The 22,830-nt window shown below is 47.9% G+C and overlaps 1 protein-coding gene across 1 annotated transcript in view; it reads left to right on the top strand.

Annotated features, from left to right (window-relative positions):
* The window catches only part of AGPAT4 (1-acylglycerol-3-phosphate O-acyltransferase 4), a 106,738-nt gene that overhangs the window by 22,329 nt on the left and 61,579 nt on the right, over positions 1–22,830 (top strand). Inside the window, exon 2 of the mRNA XM_082668548.1 lies at positions 10,749–11,012. Coding sequence (XP_082524674.1) covers positions 10,835–11,012 — 178 coding nt within the window. The 5' untranslated portion in view covers positions 10,749–10,834. The remainder of the gene's footprint in view (positions 1–10,748; positions 11,013–22,830) is intronic.

Raw genomic sequence — 22,830 nt, 5'->3', positions numbered from 1 at the left:
TTGTGGGGTCAGTGTATCTGGCAGAGCCTCCCACTGACAGATGAGGAAGCTGAGATTTCTAGAGGCCAGGTAACCAAGGTGATACGGACACACGGATAGATGATCAGTAGTCAAACCCAGCCCCCGACTCAATACTGGTGCCTCCGCTTCTGCATTTATTTCTTCAGCCACTAGTAGAGTCATGATTTCTGGGTTCCCAAGGAGGGCTGTAGTCCAGTTGACACGTCCCGGTGCAAAATCAGTTCCCAGTCATGATGCCTCCTGACTTGTATTTGCACCAGTTAGCTGCTGTGTAGAGCTTCCCACGTCCACATGGTTTTGTGACATATGCTTTTCAAGCTTTGGTTACTGTCACTTCACGTCTGCTTGGCTTTCTGAGATGGCCTGTCTCTGATGCTTGGAGCCCCCCCCAAGAGCTAGCAGTTTGGCCATTTGTCCAAGGCTGGTGACCTCTGCGGGTTACGTGCCCTGCTCACGTGGCCACAGGCAGTGTGTCATCCTCAGAATAATGGTGAGAGTCATCACTCCTGATGGAGCTGGCGACCCAGACAGACTAGGTGGGCCAGGCCAGAAGGAGTGGAGAGATTTGGGCGATCTTCTCAACTTTACTGCAAAACGATGCCGGAGGATGTGCTTGGCTGACTCTGTTCGGTGGTATCCCCACGGTGTCCTGGCTTGGCCACTCACAGACCACGTGCAGTTGTTTGTCCATAGGGGAGCCTGCTTAAAGGTTAGAGCTCCTCAATACTGAAAAGGTTAGGGTTGTACCCCTTCCCCCAATGGGTACTGAAAATGAAAATATTGAATTATAAAATGAGTTTAAGGAAATTTCCAACAATGTTTTGAATTTTGCCATAAGTCTTAATTTTTTTTTTATTTTTATTTTTTTGCGGTACGCGGGCCTCTCACTGCTGTGGCCTCTCCCGTTGCGGGGCACAGGCTCCAGATGCGCAGGCTCAGCGGCCATGGCTCACGGGCCCAGCCGCTCCGCGGCATATGGGATCCTCCCGGACCGGGGCACGAACCCGCGTCCCCTGCATCGGCAGGCAGACTCTCAACCACTGCGCCACCAGGGAAGCCCCATAAGTCTTAATTTTAAAGGCTTTTTATTATTATTGGTTTTCGGTTTATTTTGAAATATCAAAGAGCAGCTTTTATGAAAACAATTAGGTGCCGTGCTTTGCTGGGGACCCGAGCACACGTCTGTCTGCGCTGGTAACTGGCCCCGGCTCCACACTACTCAGAAGCCTGCCCACTCCAACTGCCCCCTTGTGATGCAGACACATCTTTTATCTGCTCGTCCTTTACATATAACATCTGGCGAGAATTGCGTCCTCAGCTCCTTATCGTAAGGCTCCGTGAGGTCAGGGCAATACTGGCATAGTCACAGGGCACCAGAGTGCTGAGAGTCTGCGTCTTGTCAATACCAGTTTTTATTGCTCCTCCATGAAGTCAGAACAAGGTTCATATTTATTGTATTATGTTCAGCTCTTTTCTTTTTTTAAAATTTATTTTGTTGAAGTATAGTTGATCTACAATGAAGTGTTAATTTCTGCTGTACGGCAGCAAAGTGATCCAGTTATACATATATACATTCTTTTTCATATTCTTTTCCATCATGGTTTATCACAGGATACTGAATAGAGTTCCCTGTGCTCTACAGTAGGACCTTGTTGTTTGTTTATCCATTTTATATATAATAGTTGGCATCTGCTAATCCCAAACCCCCAGTCCATCCCTCTCCCACCCCTCTCCCCCTTGGCAACCACAAGTCTGTTCTCTATGTCTGTGAGTCTGTTTCTGTTTCATAGATAAGTTCATTTGTGTCATATTTTAGATTCCACATATAAGTGATATCACATGATATTTGTCTTTCTCTTTCTGACTGACTTCGCTTAGTATGATCATCTCTAGGTCCATCCATGTTGCTGCAAATGGCATTATTTCATTCCTTTTTATGGCTGAGTAGTATTCCATTGTATATATGTACCACAACTTCTCTGTTCATTCATCTGTTGGTGGACATTTAGGTAGTTTCCATGTCTTGGCTATTGTAAATAGTGCTGCTGTGAACATAGGGGTGCATGTATATTTTCAAATTATAGTTTTCCCCGAACATATGCCCAGGAGTGGGATTGCAGGATCACATGGCAGCTCTATTTTTGGTGTTTTGAGGCACCTTCATACTGTTTTCTTCAACTCATTTCTTTAATATAATTTCTATGGGAACTAACAGGTATTACCCATCATTATAAAGAGGGCCTCAGAACAGATGACTGTGAACTGTCTTCCTTTAGGTTGGGAATGGAGACGTGGTCCCTTCGTTAAAACTCGTGAGTGGACTTCGGGGCAGCCTCACAAGGCACTTTGGGCTCAGAGGCATTCTGGATTGTGCGGATGTCCGAAAAGACATGTTCCAATGAGAAAAATTTTACGAAAACAAACAAAAGAAATGGATCATGAGAGCCACAGGCGGAAAGTTTAGTAAAAAAAAGGTGGTAGCTGGTTTTGGGGTGGGGGCACGTGGGAGAAGCAGCTGAAGGAGGGGCATGTCCCAGGCAGTCTGGGAGCCCCGGTGGACCCTGGTACCCAGGAGTGCCCTCCTGAGGCCTGAGCTGGCTGCTGCAGCTCATCAGCGCAACATCCCTGGGGACCGGATTATTGCCTCCATTAAACGGATGCAGAAACCGAGGCTCAGAGAAGACAAGTTCGTCGCCCAGCGTCACACGGTAGGTAGATGGGCTTGACACCAGCGGCCACCTGCCGAGGTTCCCCTTAGGCGGCGTGCCTTGGCCACACGGCTTTGTCACGACCCACGTGGGAAGGAGAGAGGTGGGCAGTGTGATGAGACCGCTGTCCTGACCGTGTTGCCGTGGTGACGGTAGAACTGGAGTAGGAGGTGGATTCTACACTGAATAAAGCTCTCCTTTTTGTTGCGGGTGCCAGCTGGCGATGCACGTACCTCACGCCTGCTCCTGGAGGCCCTGAGCTGGTCGCAGGCCATCTCCCTGCTTGGATGGGAGGGGAGGCGAGAGCGGCCCCTTCCTCTTCCTCAGCCTCCATAGATTTTCAGCCTTCACAGGTGTGTGACTGAGTTGATGGCCGTGCCACGTGGCAGCAATAATGGTGCGAAGATTATAAAAGTCTCCATGCAACCTCCATCAGTCTTCCATTTTTGAAAAGGTTTCAAGATTAATTGGAATAGACTCATTTAAAGCAGAAATGTGTCTGCTTCCCCACTTGGAAGATTAATTTTCATTTCAGTTTTGGGTTTCATGATTTCATGATATTCGAGTTTTATCAGGACTTCATAAAAGTCCTTCATAAAATTTTTTGGAAACTTCCAGAGATCGAACATAATTTAAAAATATATTTTCCACTGAGTATCTTATAAAAGAGTTCACACACTCTTGGTTGTTGGAGATGCAGCTAGGCACCAGCTCGCTCCGACTGCACCAACTCTGTGAGGTCAGAGCCCTCCAATCCCAGGGACCGTGGGAGAGCTGGATTGGGGTTTGGGGATGGCAGACCTTCTACCTGGAAGGAGGGCATGACTGGGTCTCTGCAGGACTGACCGCTGGGGCAGTGACTCAAAAACTCACGATCACCCCAACAGTCAGACAGGGAACCGGGAGGTGAAATATGGAACCAAGTTCATGAAATAAGGCCACGTTCCTGTGGAGTCTAGCTGCCTTGGGCTTCCTGTCTTAAAGGCAGCCTAACCTGAGCTTAGTTTACTCTCTATTTGACTTTTGCATGTTCCCTGGTCTCACTAAACCTCAGTTTCCTCATCTGTAAAATGGGGATAACAATACCTTCCATAGTAGGTTTTTGTGACAGTTAATGAGACAATGTGCGTGTAAAACATTCAGTGGACTTATTCTGCTGCACTGGGTACCATTCAGAAGACCTGATGTTTAACTCTAGATATTTTAATCTTGTAGCTGTCAGAGCTACAAAAGGCCTTGGAGGATACCTCATTTAATTTCCTTTATCTTTGTTTTTTCTTATGACAGGAAAAGTTACCTAGGTTATCCATCTGGGTTTACCTGATCCTGGTTTCCTTGGATTAGATTTAAAACTCTTTAGGATTTCTTTTTCTCTTATAAGCTGCTCAGAAGCAACTGTTAAACATAAACTTAGAAACCTCAGTTTTCTATAGACTTACATTTTTATTATCCTAAAATTAGATTTTGGAGAGAGACTGAGTGAGGGTTATTTATTATTGGATGTAATGAAATAGTTGAGTATGATTTATGACTTCTTTGGAGTTTTTGTTTTAATGGACTTCATATATGGTACAGGGGTATTAGACAAAGGAGTGTTCCATCAATCTTTAAAAAAGCTAATTTTATAGAGGCTTCTGCCAACCCATTAGACAATGATAATTTTTTAATTGAGGAATATTTTAGTAAGAGATGGTCCCAGAGACAGTTAAATTCAGTCTAGAACACTTTCTCTCGTGTTTTGTTTTGGGCCTTGGGCCAGTGTAACTCCCGGGAATCCAAAACTAAATTTATCCATGTTTCTCAGGAGGAAGTGCTAAGTGGCTGCCTCGGGCTGCCACGAGTTCGTTGCTGCCCTCTTGGAGATCTTGCTAAATTTATTTAACTTAAAGTAGAATTCGAGATCTGAAAGTTGGACCCCCGGAACAGTCCGCCACTCATTTCCCCTGGGACCGCATCCATGTCCCTTTCCTGCAGGGCACCATTGTGCCTGGGCATTCTCTGCCTTACAGACCAAAAGTATTCGTCCGGAAACAAAGTCCACCAGCCAGCCCTGCTTGCGTTGTGTGCGCACACACAGAAAGATAACTACTGGTAGTGTTTTTAGAGTTGCGATTATTCTCTCTCTATATAATTCGGTGACATTTATCTCCCAATATCATAATGAAAATGTTTCCATCTTCCTACAAACCTATTACAGTGATACTTTCTTCATTCGATTGTGTGGGTTTCCCATAATTCACTTGATTGTTTGCTCATGTCAGAAAGGTAAGTGGTTTCTAATTTTGGGTGCTTATAAATAATACTGGTTGAATATCTTGGTGCAGAGAGAATTTTCTAAAAGCTAGTTTTATCCTTGAGAGAGATGGTCAGAGGTTGGCCTACGAAATCAAGTGGTGTGAAGATGTTGAGGTCTTTCTGTGTATGCCACGTTGCTTTCTAAAAAGATCGTGTGGTGGTTCTCATTGTGAGAATGAGTCCGTTTCACCCCAACTCTTTTAAAATGGCGTATTATCAGTTTTAGTTTGCAATATAAAAAGTAGCATCGTTTCAATTAGCATTTGTTAGATATCTCTTCTGTTTTGTGAACACTCTTCTGGTGTTTGGGATTAAAAGAGCCTAAATAATGGGTCGTATAGATTTCAGTGATGGTACTAAATTGATCATGGGCATTATCTTAGCAATTCCACCTGGAGTGATTTCTTTGGAAGGAAGCTTTGGCTTCTTCTAAAACCCTGACCTGGTTTAATTCCGTCATGTAAATGTACAAAAAACAAAACAAAAAAAAACCCCCACCAAAATCTTTAGAAACAAGCTAGTGAAAGAGTTCATCCCGTTTCAGGTTTAGTCTCTTCCTGAGTGTGTCTGAAGCTCGTGCTTATTTAATAGTTGCAGCATAGTGACTAGGGCAGAAGACCCAAGTCTTAACTCAGGTCCTCCCGTTGGTTCTCTAATTTGATGCTTTACGTTGAAGCCGCGTCTTTAGAGAAGGATGCACCTTGAATTCTCTCATGGGGAGATTCTGGGCTGCTTTTATTTGTTTATGTTTCCGCTGATGCCATCTGCGTTCCCACCCCTCACCCTGCAGGAGTCCCAGGTAGCAAAGCTCCACCGGTGTGTGCACGCCAGCTTCTCTGCATCTGCCCAGTTTCAGGGTAGAAATCTGCGTGGGAAACACAAGGGTAATGAAAGCATCCTGCTGGCTGGTGCTTTCCCTTATTCCGAAGTCCCTTTGTCATCTCCATGCTTTGCCAAGGTTATTACCTAGTTAAAAGGGTACCATCCATGTGAGTTTTGGTGAACGCATCACTTCCCATTTCAGAGTCACTAGCAGTAAAGGACAGATTAGAATGAAAACAAATGGGGGAGGCAATGTTTTAACACACTTCAAGGTAAATTAAAGAAAACATCAGGCTCTATCAGTAGATAGGGAGTGAGAAGGAAAACTGATTTATATCTCACTGGCTTTCCCAGGGATGCCAAAGTCATACATCTTAGCTGCTCCTTCTTTCTTTTCTTGAAATGAGAGAAAAATTCTCCCATTATTGTGAGCTCCCTGTGTTCCAGGCATCGTGTTAAGTGTTTCAGATGCTTTATTATACGTGAGCCTTGCGGCAACCTTGTGTTGGCGGTCTTGTTCTGGTTTCGCAGAGGAGGAAGCTGGGGGCTGTGGAAGTTCAGTAAGGGATGGAGCTAGGCAGCGGCCGAGCCTGGATTTCTAGCCAGGACTGCCAGATTCGAACGTTCCTGCAACGTCCCTTACCCCCTAGCATCTGGCCTGTATCACCCTCACCGTCAGCTGTGCTTGGATTCAAGGTGGTCTCAGGTTGCCTTCACGTTCCAGAATTTCTCTGGTCCGTTGCTGATCGGCTGGATTTCCACCTTTCCGCTCACCTGACAGGGTGAGCCCACCCCGTGGTTCTTCCTCATCAAGTTTGCAAGCAGCCTGCAGGGACCACCTTCATCATCCCGTGTGCTCCACCCTCTGACCACATCTGACCAATGGCAGGGATGCTGGGAAACGCGTCCATCCAGCTCTGTGCCCAGGAAGGGGGAGAATCTCATTCTCATTATAGAAAAGAACAATAAAACACGGGCAAGAAAAGAGAAACCACCTGTAATCCTTCCACCAAAAATTAGAGGAAAAGGCAAGAATTTTAAAATGCTTTCTCTCTACCTGTTTTTGTCACTGGTCAGATCTTTACACCATCTTTCCTCAGTATGGTACCGAATTGGCAAATCACCACATTAGAGAGAAAGCTTGCCTTTAGTCAAGAAGGGTAGGATGGTCCCCCCAAACTTCTATCTGGAATAAACTTAAGACATGCAACACGTATTCACCCACTAGACACCCCCCCTAAAAAGTTTAGCCTTGTCTCTCTTTTAATAATCAGTTAAATTGTTTCATAAACTCACAGCACTTCTTACCTTATTGTTCATCATGCATTTCCTTTGCTGTTCTTGTCGTTTTTGCTCTTGAATATAAATTTGAGAATCAACTAAAGTTTTGCAAAAAACAATAGCCTCCTTGGAATTTTGATTGCAATCTATTAGCCCTTTTTGTAGATAAAGAATCCGAGATTCAGAAAAGTTAATTCACCTGAGGATACGCAACCCAGAGCTTCAAACCCAGACAGTTGAACTCCAAACCCACACCAGTCTAGGAAGGGGATCTGGGGCAAAACAAAGCCAGCCAAGGCTCGCCTGTCTGTGACCCCCCTCGTGACTCCTGAAGCTCACCAACGTTGTGTTAGACCCCTGGTTCATGCAGTACTAGCGAAGGTTTTACTAAAGGGCATGCTGGTCCCTGGACTTATACAAGGAAAAAAAGAAAAGCTGACTTTTTCTTCGTCATGCCCTACTTCTGACAGGAAACCGAGGAAGGCGGCATTCGATCCCCTGCGTTTCCAGTACCAGCTGACTTCCATTTCTTAGTGTTAAGTCAGCAAAGCAAAGGACTTGGCAAATACCTTCCAAACACTAGGTCCCAGAAACCTAGTGAAGAATCACACTTCCTCTGGCCCAGAGTGTCTGGAAGCTTTTAGAGGCCAATCCAAGGACAAATGAATACAGTCCACCTCGGACTCTAGCCGCTGCTGAATCGTCACCGACGTGCGTCACTTCTATTCATGTAGCTCCTGAAAGCCAAGTGCATTGAGGTGAGCTACCAGCTTAGCGTCTGTGCCTTCGAGAGAGACTGGGTGTGTTGAAACTAAGTAAAGAGTTTGACAACTTGGAGGTGTCCCAGGGCAGTGCTTTCTGAAAAACATTGAAGAAGGGCTGCTTCAGCCCCTGCAGCGTCCTGGCTTTGTGCCAGAGAGCAGGGCTTCTGGGGAGACAGATGGTCTCAGCTGAGCTGAGCTGACTTCAGAGAAATCAGGCCAAAGGTACTTTCTATTCCCCTCGTCTCAGAAACACATAGGAATCACAGGTGCCTTCCAGTTAGTCTAAGCGAGGGTCATGTTTTACAGGAATGCACCTTGTGACTGTCCTTATGCCCAAGACTGTCCTCAGAACCAGCCTAGGAGTCCCAGAAGCGAGTCCCGTGTCCCCAGCTCCGCGCCTAGTTTGGGACTGTGAACCTCACTGAACGCTGCGCTGCTTTTGCCCTGGGCTCCTTTCTGGGCTGCTCTGTGGAGGGGAGTTCTGAGCCCAGGAGAAGCCCCACCTCACACCCCAGGGGTAAAGTCGCCCAGAGAGCTGGAGGAGAAAGAGCTCGGACGTCAGACTGAATCCTTTTAAGCACTTTTAAAATAATTAATTAATTAATTATGGCTGCGTTGGGTCTGTTGCTGCGCGCGGGCTTTCTCTAGTTGCGGCGAGCGGGGGCTGCTCTTTGTTGTGGTGCATGGGCTTCTCATTGCGGTGGCTTCTCTTGTTGCAGAGCACGGACTGTAGGCGAGTGGCCTTCAGTGGTTGTGGTGTGCAGGCTTCAGTAGTTGTGGTGCACGGGCTTAGTTGCTCCGCGGCATGTGAGATCTTCCCGGACCAGGGCTCGAACCCATGTCCCCTGCATTGGCAGGCGGATTCTTAACCACTGTGCCACCAGGGAAGCCCCGTCAGACTGAATCTTAAGGTCAGTTACTGATGGTGGCGACCTCAGGCAAATCGCCCAACCTATGGGGCATCTCAGTTTCTTACTCCGAAAAATGGGATAATAATAATACTCATGGGATTCATCTGAGGCTTAAAATGAGATCATATATGTGATACTGTCGTACAGATTTTTTGCGGGACAGTATTATCCATAAAGATTGTAATGACGCCTAGGGTCTCTTCACTATTACTGTTAGAAAGTTCGTCCTGCCGTTGGAGCTGTTCCTGAGGTCGTTTGCAATGACGTTCTGCTTCTGGGAGAAGCTAGCCTGCTACGCATCATGCTCTCAGACATATGTTTTCTCCAGCAGAGTATTTGAACCTCCTGCCTCCAGGCTGTTCCTCAAAGGCTTAATCTGCCAAACTGGACAGTTATTTCATTATTCCATTCTGGGGTTGGAGACTGATGACAGGGCCGTGAGTCTGGCCGCTGTGCATGTTTTGAGTTTCTGTTCAATCTTAGAACTCTTAAGGGTGCATGTGTGCGTGCACATGTGTGTGTGTGTGTGTGTGTGTGTGTCAGGAGTGTGGTGGCATGTTCCTCTTGCCTTCATAGTTGGTTATTTGTGTTTACTGATATCTCAAAGTTCATCCCTTGTTTCCCTTCATTAAATCATTCCACAAATATATATGTATTTTTTTAAATTCTTATTCATTCATTTATTTAGTTTTTGGCTGCATTGGGTCTTCGTTGCTGCTGGTGGGCTTTCTCTAGTTGCGGTGAGCGGGGGCTACTCTTCGTTGCGGTGCGGTGGCTTCTCTTACTGTGGAGCACGGGCTCTAGGTGCACAGGCTTCAGTAGTTATGGGGCACAGGCTCAGTAGTTGTGGTTTGTGGGCTCTAGAGCGCAGGCTCAGTAGTTGTGGCACACGGGCTTCGTTGCTCCGCCGCATGTGGGATCTTCCCAGACCAGGGCTCGAACCTGTGTCCCCTGCATTGGCAGGCGGATTCTTAACCATTGCGCCACCAGGGAAGTCCCATATATGTATTTTTAATTAAGTTCCAACTCTGTGCCAGTGATTGCTTCAAGGCTGGGGGAGACAGGGATGATCTTCAGAATAGTCGTGTGCCCCGGAGGAGGGACAGTCCAGTGTAGGAAGGCGAACAGGCAAAGCAGTAACACAGTAACGGCAGAGGGTGCCGCCTGGGCGCCCCCCTCCAAACACCACCCCAGGGGTGGCCCCCAGCCTCCCCCGGGCAGGCATGCATTCGGGGAGGTCTTGCCAGAAGAGGTGCCGTTTGGACTGAGATCTGGAGATGACGAGTGGAGGGAGGTGTGGAGGGGTCGCTCGGGGGCAGTAGGCAGGCAGGAGGGAAGGTCTAGAGATGCGGACTCTGGCCACCAGCCTCTTCTTAGCAGTGAGGCCTGTGGAACCCTGACCAAGTTGCTTAACCTCTGTGGGCCTCATTCCCTCCTCTGTAATAACAGTGCCCGCCTCGCAGGCATTAGTGCAGTTAAAGGAACTATTCTTTTTAAAGGACTGAAACTGTGCCCAACCTTAAGGAAGCGCTATTATAAATGCTTGCTGGAATTCCCGGGCGGTCCAGTGGTTAGGACTTCGCGCTGAGGGCCTGGCTTCAGTCCCTGGTCGGGGAGTTAAGATCCCACAAGCTGCACGGCTTGGCCAAAAAAAAAAAAAGAAAAAAAAAAGTTTTTGAAATAAAAATAAATCAACGAATGTACAACGTGTTTAAAATTTTTTAATTTTTGGCCACTTGGCTTGCGGGGACCTTAGTTCCCTGACCAGGGATCAAACCCGTGCCCCTTGCAGTGAAAGCTTGGAATCCTAACCACGGGACCACCAGAGAATTCCTTGTAGAATGTGTTTAATCTCGAGAGTATATTTTTCTTCTAAGAGTTTTTTTCCCCTGCCTGTAAGAGCAGATAATATTTTTTCTCACATTTGACATCGGTGTGTGTTTCAGGCGTATTCCTGAGTCCCGGCCGTCCTGTCCTCTGGACGTGTTCTACGGTGGGCGTTTGTGGTTTGGCGGAGGAGCGCCCACCCAGCATGGACCTCATCGCATTGCTGAAGTCTCAGTTCCTGTGCCATCTCATCTTCTGTTACGTGTTTATCGCCTCGGGGCTCATCATCAACACCATTCAGCTCTTCACTCTCCTCCTCTGGCCAATTAACAAGCAACTTTTCCGGAAGATCAACTGCCGGCTGTCCTACTGCATCTCCAGCCGTAAGAGACTTTCTCTTGTTTCTCTATTTGCATCTTCACTGCCAGTGTGTGTGTGTGTGTCACAGTTAGGACTTCTTACATGGGTTCACTAAGGCTTTTAGTGTATGCTAAGATTCTTTGGTTTGTTTCTGTTTGTTTTAGGTTTGAAATGTCTATTTTGTCCTCACTCTTAAAGAATTATTTTTTGAATGAGTAATGCCAATAGCACAAAATTCAACATGCACAGAGGGGTATCCTGTGAAAAGCAAATAAGCATTCTGTTTCTTTAGTTTTCCTCCTCGGAAACAACAGCATTAGTGATTTCTTAGGTATCCTTACAGAAGTAGCATATATATACACACATATTTAGAAAGACATGTACACACATACAGAGACATATGTATGCATGGCTCTTATGTTTGTACATGTATGCAGGTAAGTCTGTATATGTATAGATACATAAGACATATACATATTTTTAAAAACTAAATGGTGATATAATGTATTGTTGTCTTCCTTGCTTCTTTTCTTTAAATTTTTGAGATAATTGATGCACATGCAATTGTAAGAAATAATAGAGAGATCCCATGTACCTTTCAGCCAGTTTTCCCCAGTGGTGATTTCTTGCATGGCTACAGTGTTATACCCCAATAAGAAAACTGACATTGACATAATCCACCAACCTTTTTCAGCTTTCTCCAGTTTTATATACATTCATGTGTGTGTGTGTGTCTGTGTGTGTGTGTGATTATACTAGACTATTTTAAACATGACTAATTCAACTGGCCTGAATTTCAAAAATGAAAATGATACAAGATGAATCTGAGTATTGGGATGTCTAGAGATGAGTTTGGTGTTGATTGACCAGAAATCTATACCTATTCTCAACAGCACAGAATGCAGTGTACAGCATTACCAGTTACATATAGGAGTGTGAATATATTTTGAAAAATGAGCTCTTTCAAATTAAGCAATTTAAAAACCTCGGCTACCTTAGATTATGCCAAGAGTCCAAAATTATAGATATCTTTTTGAAACCCCTACAATGAAGCAATCAGATTTAAATTTGAATTAAAATAATGCAAGCTGCATACAGTTATCCAAATGGATTACTACTGATTCAGTGAGTTGTTTCTGAAACTTCAAAGGACGATCTCGTGAGGAACAAATGATAAAAACAAGCTTATTCGTAATTTCTGTCACCAGCTCAGAACTGGCAGATGTGTGTGATACTGTTTAAGATGTGGTGTGTGTGCTCGACCTACTATTGTCTTGGATTGTAGTGTTTTACATAAATGTCTTGAGACCGTTCATGAGATCATAAAGCCCCAGTTACAAAAAATGTATCTTTAATCCATGTATCTATGGCCTATTGGGTGCAGCCACTCCTTCAACGCAATCGTGGGTAATGCAAATTTCTTTGTCATACATTTTACCATAACATTGTTTCTAGTATTTAGACATCTTCCATGGTATAGAAAAGGAAACAATCTCTCAGCGCAGGGCAGAAGCAGTAGGAGATGGCCAGAACCTGGATTGTAGCTGTTTGAGGAGAAAAGAGTTTGTATAATCAAGAGAAGGAGATAATAGCCTGAGATTTACTTTATAATTTTAAGTGTCTTTCTACATTTAAGTGTCTATTTAAAGAAAACTTAAATTTAACAAAGCAATGCTGATTGCACATTTCATCAAAACCTGCACTTGTATGATTTGTACACACCTATGGAGATTCCCAAATCTGTCAGTTTGCAATTTGAAATCATGTGTATTTGCACTGTCGTAACCTCTATTTAAATCTCAAAGAGGTGGTTAAGCACTGACTTTCTCATTTGGAGTCAAGAAATAAGAGACAGGATTTAGGACTAGAGTTCCTAAGAGTACTCTGTTTCGCTTTTGGTAGATGGTGAAGACATACCAAGGTTACAGCAAGGCCGAGTCAATATTCTTCTAAGGGCACCGTAGCCTATGTGCCTCTGGTGGAAATTAAGATGGGGAACAGATTCAGAAAGCAAGGTGGATTTTTCAACATGATAAATTAATTAAACTATTTAGAATGATTCCAAATGAAACATAACCATCCAAGCCACTGGCATTTCCCCACCCAGGGTGAAATGGAGGGCAGGCAGTTGAATTTCACAAAAGATTCAGAAGCACATCCATCCAGGCACATCCTATCTCGGGACGTCCCACAGTACTGTGTGCCTACTGCCCCAGATGAAAGCTTCCAGGGGCTTGGGCTGAGCAGAAGCAGAAGCGACCTGAAGAGGGAAGGGAGGGCTTCTCTCTGGAGGAGAAGGACAAGGCAGTGCATCCTGGGTTTGGCCGTGGCACTCACTGCAGTGAGGAAAGCTCCCCCGTGCCTTCCCCGGCTTCTCTACTTCTGGTATCCCAGCATGTGTTAGATACAAAGCTGTTCTCCTCTCTCTCTCTCGGAACTTGTCCTCTGTAGTTAATAGATTTCCTTATACCCTGAGTGTTTCACAGCAACAACCAAAGACACGTAAGAGACAATGATCCACTGAGCTGTTGACCATCAGAGGCTGCAGCGCGTGGGCTATCGAACAGCTTGGAATAAGAGATGGTCAGACCTCTTCTGTTTGCTTTCACTGTCTTCCCCTTCCCTCTGAGTTAAGATAAAAACTCTTCATGGGGTTTAATGAGTCACTGTAAAGCTTAGAAAATCAGTAGCATTCATCATTTGCAGCTGACTTTTAAGAAAAAAATTATTTCCTAGAGACTTGGATCCCCTCCATCACCTGCCCACTTTTTACTAATAGAGCCGTGACGTCACCCTTTTTAAAAACATGTTAAGAGCGGGGCTTCCCTGGTGGCGCAGTGGTTGAGAGTCCGCCTGCCGATGCAGGGACACGGGTTCGTGCCCAGGTCCGGGAAGATCCCACGTGCCGCGGAGCGGCTGGGCCCGTGAGCCATGGCCGCTGAGCCTGCGCGTCCGGAGCCTGTGCTCCGCAGCGGGAGAGGCCACGGCAGTGAGAGGCCCGCGTACCGCAAAAAAAAAAAAAAGTAAAAAAAATGTTAAGAGCTTGCTGTTGCACCAGGTGAGTCCAAAGTAGTCACCAGCCCTGGTGTGTAAAAGGCCACTTGGATGTAAATGACAAATAGAGACGGTTTCCAGCGTGACACACACAGCAGAGAATCTTAGTCTGGTGGCCAGGACCGCCATCAGGAATAACAATTTGAAAGTTTATTTGACCTAAGTGGCTGACTTTGGGAGGGTTGTTGTATTTCCTTTTCGCCTAGCTTTGTGGGCCCAGGAGGCTAAGACAGGCTGGCTTAGCATGCTGGATGAGGAAGGGGGCATGGAGCGAGCTTTTGCAAGGTGTGGAGAAGGAAGAAAGTTACGAGAAGCCGAGTAGCATTGTATTACCTTCCCTCGCGCAGCATGTGTCCTTTAATCTCTTGGGAAAGGTGGCCAAGACCAGCTGCCTTGTTTTCCTTCCCCTCTGACACTGTGGGTTTTAGAAAGCAGGGAAGAATTCGGAGAATCTATTAATGGCAGAGTTTTTTAAAAGGGGAGGGTGCTGGGGAGGAATGCAACTGACCTTACTGTTCCGCGGAGGACCTGGGACACAGAAATGCATGGAGACACCACTGCCCATCCACCCACCAGCCCTGGTGCCTTGCTTCCAAATTCCATGCTGTTGCTAACCAGCTCCATGCGTTAAGCCTGCCGCTTACTGTTTCTGGACCGTGATGCTCATGGGTTCTATGGCCGTCCAATCCACAGGTCCACTAGGTGCCTCTAATGGGCAAGGCCGTGTGGTGGCGAGGACGGGTCAGAATCAGGAGTGCTGAGACGCAACATAGGACATCCTGCCCTCCTGTTTACAGGCTGTCCCCTTGGACGAGCCTCGCGAACCCTATGAGTTCAGCATAGAGTAGCGGGACGGGTCACCGTGACCGGTTGAAAAAGCAGGGTGAGATGCCGTGGACAGAAGGGCCTTGTGAACTGTTTAAAGCACATCAGATTTAGGATGAAAACCGGAATTTGTGTCTATGGAGGGAAGGAGCGTTGCGGGGGGTTGGGGGAAGGGATGGGAGGTGGGAGACAGGCAAGGGTGTCTTCTCATTATGGCAGTTAACCTTGTTAGGTAACCTTAAAAAATGAACTACATTTGAATAAAGGAGAGGAAGTGGAATTGACCAAGATGCCAATCTTTTTCTGATAAAGACTTTAGTTCTTTTCGGTTCTGCCCTTGGGAGATACTTACTTCTCTTTTCAGCACCTCTCTCTTCCGTGTCCCCCCCGCCCTGACCTGAAGGTTATTGGCTGCTTACTTTGTAGTAGGTAGTGGTTGAGCATGAACGGAGCAAGCTCCGTTTCACCGCCTATGACACCGCCCCCGGGTCCTCCCTTGAAACAGATGTCAGTTTTCCTGCTGTGACAGTAACGGACCCCAGCATGTAGAAATCCCTTCCGAGTTGTGACCCAAGGGCGCGCTCGGTAGCGTGACTGACAGACGCCCTCCCCGGAGCCCCAGTGGGAACTGGACTTCACTGAAGATGCTTCCGCGTCCCCCTCGTCCTTGGGGCAGCCCCCTGCTCCCCGCAACTGCGACCACACCATCAATCTGACTCTCCTGGGCTACAGGCTGGTCCCCGGGGCCGTCTGGCCGGCTCTGCTTTAGTACAAGGCCATCTCCCATAGTGTGAATTTGGCTGTTTTTGCGTATTTCTCTCTTTTGTCTCACGTGAAATTGAAGAACGCTTCTCCTACCGTAGCCCCTCCTGAAGCAGGATGAGAATTGCTTTTTAAAGGTCCTGATATGAGTTCCCGATTCTTGGCGCGTATTGGTTTCCTTTCTTTGAGATTAGCTGGTGCTGGTGTGGCAGGGGAGACCGCAGCTGTTGGGAGGCAGTAGGACGGGGGCCGGGATCCCCGGATGGGAGACGGAGAGCGGGAGAGGTGAGGGGGGCATCAGGTGTCCTCAGTGCCTCCCCGCCCAGACTTGGTCCCCGGTCAGTCACCCTGAAGAGGGGGACAGCACTGGAGCAGCTGAAGTGGAAGTGGAGATGGAAGGGGGTCCCCTCGCCGGGGAGGATGGAGGGAACTCCAGATGAGCGAACACCGCCAGGAGCCCCCCGGGATCTGTTGCTGGACTTCCTCCGTGAACTGCTTTCCAGACGGAAGTTGTTGATCCACTTGGCGGGGGATTTCTCAGAGGCACCTGGCTCCCCGGGGAGCAGGCCCTGGGGAAGCAATCCCCCCCTTTTACCCAGAGTATCCACATAGCGATAGATCCTGGCCGGGGTTGGGGGAAAGGGGGAGGGGGTGTCTAAGACAAGGGAGGAGGGATGGGTGTTCCTGAGGTTTCTGTTTCTCAGCAGGACTAGGAGAAGCGGGGATTAGACACGTCGCTGTGTGTGTCATGAGGCGAGGGCCACAGCTGCGTGTCCCCCTGTGCCAGGAACATACAAGGCCAGTCCAGGGTGTCTTTGGTAAGAAAGTGATCCGCCAAGGAGGGGGTCGCTGTGGCGTTTTCCAGAGCGACCTTGGGAGAAATAACACGAGCTGTTCACTTGGCGGCCGGCTCTTCCATATCTTCCCAGCGTGATTAATGGCACGGCTGCTTTTTCTTATTTTAGTCCAAGCTGACTTTTCACTCTTTTCTGTTATGAGCATGTTTGACTCCTTCACTTGTCACAATAGTTATCACCCCCAAGATGTCAGAAAAGGTCTTTGGTAGCTTGTCCCCAGGCCCCTGGTTCTGACCCTTCCCATGGCTATCTTTGATCCCGCTGAAGTGTGGACCTCCTGGTACCTTTGCTGGGGAGTCGCGACCCAGGACCTGGGTATTCTCTCTGAAGGTCTGCAGATTCACCCTTATCAGTACCAGGTGGGGATCACCTGCCAGAGGGAGTGCAGGTAACTGGCTGTCAATTGACCAAAGCAGAAACCCTGGGACTTCCCTGGTGGCGCAGTGGTTAAGAATCCACCTGCCAATGCAGGGGACACGTGTTCGAGCCCTGGTCCAGGAAGATCCCACATGTCGCGGAGCAACTGGGCCTGTGTGTGACAACTACTGAGCCTGCGCTCTAGGGCCCGTGAGCCACAACTACTGAGCCCGTGTGCCACAACTACTGAAGCCCGCATGCCTAGAGCCCGTGATCCCCAACAAGAGAAGCCACTGCAATGAGAAGCCCACGCACCGCAACGAAGAGTAGCCCCCACTCACCGCAACTAAAGAAAAACCCGTGCGCAGCAATGAAGACCCAACACAGCCCAAAATAAATAAATAAATTTATATATATATAAATCGGGTGGCCCCGATCCATGGTGACTGTGTCTTTGTAAAAGGGGGAAACGTGGACACAGGCAGCAGACACAGAAGAAGACGATGTGAAGACACTGAGACCAGAAACCAGGGGGGAGGCCAGAGTGGATCCTCCTGCAGCCTCAGAGGCAAGCAGCCCTGCCCACACCGTGATCTCGGGTTCTGGCCTCCAGAACCCTGGAGGGTTCCCTTCATAAGCCCCCAGTTTGGGGTACTTTGTTACAGCAGCTCCAGAAAACCAATGCAGTCTGCGTTCTAAGTCTTTTTTCTCCCACTGTGCCTGTGAAGTGCAGAGTGAAGGCCATTGCATGGCACCGACACGAGTGATGCTGTTTATTTCTCCCTTCTCCCTCCTCCCCTCCTCGCCTGGCTTCTGCTCCGCTTCCCCCCATTGTTTTACTGGCAATACAGGGAATGAGAGATTATACAGACTGAAGACCTTGCTTTTTATTTATGGACCAAGCCAGAGAATCCCTCTTTCCTGCTTCTTAAAGTCAGGGGTCTCCCATGAGTGAAGTGGGGCTGGTGACACTGGACGTGGAGGAAGGTGGCCAAGTGTAGAAGCCTCATCTGGAGGCAGCAGTCCCACTGGTCCAGCCAGTGACCAGCACGTGTGTGTCCAGGCTGGCCCATGGGGCAGGTCTTCTGATGGATGGAGACGAAGGCTTGTAGGTTTCTGTCATCCTGGGTTCCGTATATTTTCAACTGGCATTTATTTTTATCTCTCTGCATACTCTCTCTCTAAGTCCAGAACTGCTTTGGCTAATCACCAAAGCATTCTGCCTAGGAAAACTCGAATGAAACTGTCCTTCGAACCTGGAAGAAGTTCTCCAAGGTGAATGAATGGGGTAAGGGAATTGCCTGCCCGTAATGCAATGCTCAGGTCTGTCTTAGTAACAACCTCTCCGGCCATAAAGGGGTCACAAATCTTTTCTTCCTCTCCTTGCTTTGCGTAAAGAAGTAACAGGAATGAAGTCATCTGGCCCAGGCGGTGTGCTCCGTTGGCCTGCACACACCTGGATCTTTCATTCTGAAGGATCCCGGCAGCCGACTCCCCGGCTCCCTTCAGATCCAGCGTCTTTTCTTCCAGATCAGTGTTACACTCCGGCTCAGTTCTTAGTGGAACGCTTTTGTTTAGAAATTGGGTGTTTACTTTGCTGACCTTCTCCACGCAAAGCTTGTTACAAAATTAGCCTTTTGTGTCAACACCCTTTTGTTTATATAGGGGAAAAAATCTTGGCATTGAGAGCTGATTATTACATCAGTGTGTTAGTAGCTCAATTCATCAATAAATATCACAGCTGTGTAGTTGATACGCCTGGAGATTGGAAGCATGGTAAATACACAAATGGCCTCATTTTATGCAACTGATTCAGTGAAAGGAGAGCGATAGGTGAGGATGCTGGATTTTTTTTAAGTTTTAAAAACGAGTAATGTGACTATGCTATAGCGTGCCTCGTTTATTTTGAGTAACAGTCCATTTCTGTATCTTAAATATACGTGTGTGTGTACATGTAAATATATATGTTTTACTCATAGTACAGGATATATGTGTGATTCTTCCTAAGAAAAAGTGACCTTGTATTTTAAATAGAGAGCTTAATCACTCAATTTCAAATAGATGTATTAAGACGTATTAAAGAAACAGCAGGTTTAGGAACACAAATGTGATACTGAGTTGTGTGAGCAGATGCTTACCTTAGAGCAAGGTGTCTTCGCCGTTGATGTGGTTTATAAATAAATTAGTTCTCAGCCAAGGTGCCCATTTGTTTTTGCAGGCATTAAATTGCACTTGTGACTTAGGTTACAGCTTTCAAATTAGGTTATAAGTTTGACTTTGGTGTCTTGTAACTTCATGAGACAGCTGGGTGTGATCTTCAAAGTGGGCTGGGTATTCCCTAGGAGGAAAACAAGACGAGCCATTAGGATATAAAAAGAAAACCTTGGGCTTCCCTGGTGGCGCAGTGGTTGAGAGTCCACCGATGCAGGGGACACGGGTTCATGCCCCGGTCCAGGAGGATCCCACATGCCGCGGAGCGGCTGGGCCCGTGAGCCATGGCCGCTGAGCCTGTGCATCCGGAGCCTGTGCTCCGCAATGGGAGAGGCCACAGCAGTGAGATGCTCACATACCGCAAAACCTCAGAGCTTCCAATTTATGGTTTTTTACCATACATATAGATAAGATTTAAAAATTGTATATAAAACAAATATTTATTGTGTTTAAAATTTGCATATGCTAATTGTGCATATTTTTTAAAAATTTAAACAGTCAAAATCATTTGAAGACCACTGCCTTAGCCTATGGGTTTGGGTGTCAGCATACCGGAGATAGAATTTAAATAGCACAGTTAGAAGCAAGGGGGAAACAGCCTTCATAGAAATAAGCTCCAAAGCAAAGGGAACACTGATGGCCAAAAGAATGTCCATATTTTCCTCTGTTTCAGTGTATCTTGGGTACAGGTGGCAGTGGAGGCTTTTCAGACACTTTCGAGCATCCCTTCTCTGGTCCTATCCCAGTTCTCCAGAAAGGAGGGCAGATATTAGATTAAAAGTCTTCCCCACTTCCACATTTTGTTTTGAAGAAAAAACTCCTAGAAATGCTTTGGTGTTCTATCACAATATTTTAAAATATACCCTATCCCACTCTCCCATCTCAGAATACCTGGCTACCTCCTGTGGAAAGCACTGTGCAGAGTAAGTCTTCTCGGACATTCTTAGGCCCCCTGGTGGTTCCCATGTAGCTGTTCTGGAGGTTTGATATGAGCATCCTGTGTCTAGGGCCATGGAGGGGTAACCTGCTCAGGTGTCCCCTAACATAACTGCACTGGCCTGGCCACTTTGGTGACTGGGGCTTCATTTTTTCATTTGTAAAAGGAGGGAAGTAAATTTTACTGTGCTATAAAAATCTAAGGTGAAGGTATTCCTGCCTTAATCCCCACTTAGTCAGCCAAGAGTGGGACGGCTGGGATTCAGCGTGCTTTCAACGGAGCTCTGATACCCGGAATGCGTGAGGATGATGCGCTTGGGACGCGGGACGATCGTGGGAGGAGACACTGGGGGCTGCGGGGAGACGGGCGTGAGAGGCTGCGTGGCTGTCGGTGCTTGAAGAGGGCCCAGGTGTATCTCATAACCTGTGAAGGTAGGAGTTGAGCATCTGGGGAAAGTGACCAGAAACACACGCAAAGACCGCTAATGACAGGAACCATCCAGGAACAGAGCAGGAGCCTTGGGAAGCTGGGAGTCCCTTCTGCGAACTCGGTGGAGACTGGGACTGACGTTCAGGGAGGGGAAGGCGCTCAAACCACTGACCTTCCGGGGGAGCTGCTCAGAGGACCTCTAGGATCCCTTCCAGCTTTAGGACTCGGGTTGGGAACAGTCACGTGGTAGGTAGGGTGCGGGGGGCCTGCCACAGTCTGGGTGCCGAGGGGAGTGTGGCCACGGCTTCCTGATGAGGCCACCCTCAGAGTTTCAAAAAGAATATGAGGATTTGTCTCAGACAAAGTGAGCACAGAGTAGAGAAAGCACTGACCGAGGTACAGGTGTGCTTAGGCAGGGATGGAAGGAGAGGCTGGTGTGGCATCACTTAGACGCTGGAGAGGCATAACACACTGTGTTTAAGACAACAGAATTAAAAACTTTCGGCGATAAAAATGTTCTGAACTGGCCAGAAGGTTAGGAACGTGAGTTAGAAACGAGGCCTGCTTTGGCGACCACTTCACCTGATATGTGTCCGTAGAGCAGGGGCTGGGCAGGGGCCGTGGGAGGCGAGGGCTCAGTGCATTGGGGAAGCTCTCCCCCATCTGCCTCTTCCTCCTGTGTGGCACCCGTTGGCCCCAGGTGGTCTGGAGGGTGACTGGCCTTCCCAGCTTGCCTCCCGCTGACAAGATTGGGACGCCCCAGGCAGACTGACAGGTCGGTCACCTTACTGGTCCAAGTGCGGGTGCCCAGACCTAGACCGTCCCCAGAACAAGTCACCCAGCTCGTGTTCATTTCCTGCTCCTTGTGGGGGATCTTAAGCCACGGGCAACACGTATTAAGGTGCTGTTCGCTCCCAGGCATTAGTTTTAGACTTAACCTGCCTTTTATCCTAAGAATTCACCACTTTGTGTTTTACAAGGAGCTTTTTTGACAGACACTCTAATGGGACGTGTAGTTGGAATGTTCTCTGGGCAAACACTGCAGCCATTCATCCTGTGTTGTGTAAATACAACGCGCGCGCGCGCGCGTGTGTGTGCGCGTGTGCGCGTGTGCGTGTGTGTTTAGCTCGTCGTCTTTCTCAGGGAAGAAGAGCTGCATCAGTTCGGCAATAATGACAACAAGTGAGGTTTGTTTGGCGGGCTCCCATGTCTGCTGACATTGCATTTGAGGTCACGTTCGCGCCGTTCACACTCATTTTGGCTACGCCTCACTGGACAGGACATGTGAAAGGAGAGACTCTCTTTCATGTCGTTTACATCAGAGTAATGTGTGTGTGATGCTTATGATTATTCTCTTGGCGTTAAAGGAGGGGTGACCACATTCAGGGAGTAAAGTGACACCCTCCACAGAAGGCCCCTGGCAGGTGTACTTGGCTAGAGACCTGAGGTCTGACTTGACGAACCCCCATCCAGTCCGGTCACAAAACTGCCTTCGCTGCTTATAGAGCCTGTGCCTGCTCCGTCCCCTCCAGCCCTGGAAAGATGAGTCCCCCTCTCCCCATGCTTCCTGGCTCTTCCCTCCTCGCTGAAAGGAGTGAGCCAGGCGCCTGCACTGTTGCTGCCTAGAGCATGAGCCCCATTGAATGCGCGAGTGGGGTGACCGCTTGGGGCCTGGAGTGAGCCGTCGTACCGCGAACTGTCCAACTTGACCCTGGCAAGAGGTTTATGGAACCTGCAGGATGTCGTTGATTGGAAGACCCAGACGGACGTATTGCATTTTTCTGTTTCTAAGTCATAATTAAGTAATGAGCCCAAACCTGTTTATTGAGTACTAACCTAGATTCAGCCATGAAACCGAATTAACACACTTAACGGGAGACACAAGACGGTAGCTCATTCCTAAGTAATATGGTAGAGACCCAAGGACTGCAGGCTTTCAGAGGGGAGAGAAGAGTTTACAGGGGCTGGACCAGTCAGGGAGGCTTCAGAAAGGGGGTGTCATCAGCTGGACCTCAGAGCACAGAAGTCCTTGCGTGAAGGGTGAGACGGCACAGGAGGGACGTTTGCCAGAGCTCTCGGTGCTGGGGTGCTGAGCACGGATCAGGACCTCATTAGCTCGCAGCGCCAACCACAGGGAGGAAGTGAACACCGGAGTGTCCACTGGACGCAGGAGCTGGCATGCTGTGACGCCCCCTCCCCCGCTTAGCATGTCTATGGTGGTGGCCCTGGTTCTTCACTCCCGCTGGTGGGCTTTCTGCACAAAGCACAGCTGCCTGCAGCTTCGAGCTCTCCTTCCCGTCACTTCTGCCACCAAGGAGGACGGGGCTTCCCCCTCGGCTCCAGCACCTGGCCCAGTCTGAGTCACGATGCTATCGCTACAGCCGGTAGTGTCACCAGAGCCAGCTTCTA

Source organism: Grampus griseus, assembly GCF_964374135.1.
Source record: "Grampus griseus genome assembly, chromosome: 13".
Classification (NCBI taxonomy): Eukaryota; Metazoa; Chordata; class Mammalia; order Artiodactyla; family Delphinidae; genus Grampus; species Grampus griseus.
Note: the sequence above shows the minus strand (reverse complement) of the source record. Positions and strands in the feature narration are given on the sequence as shown.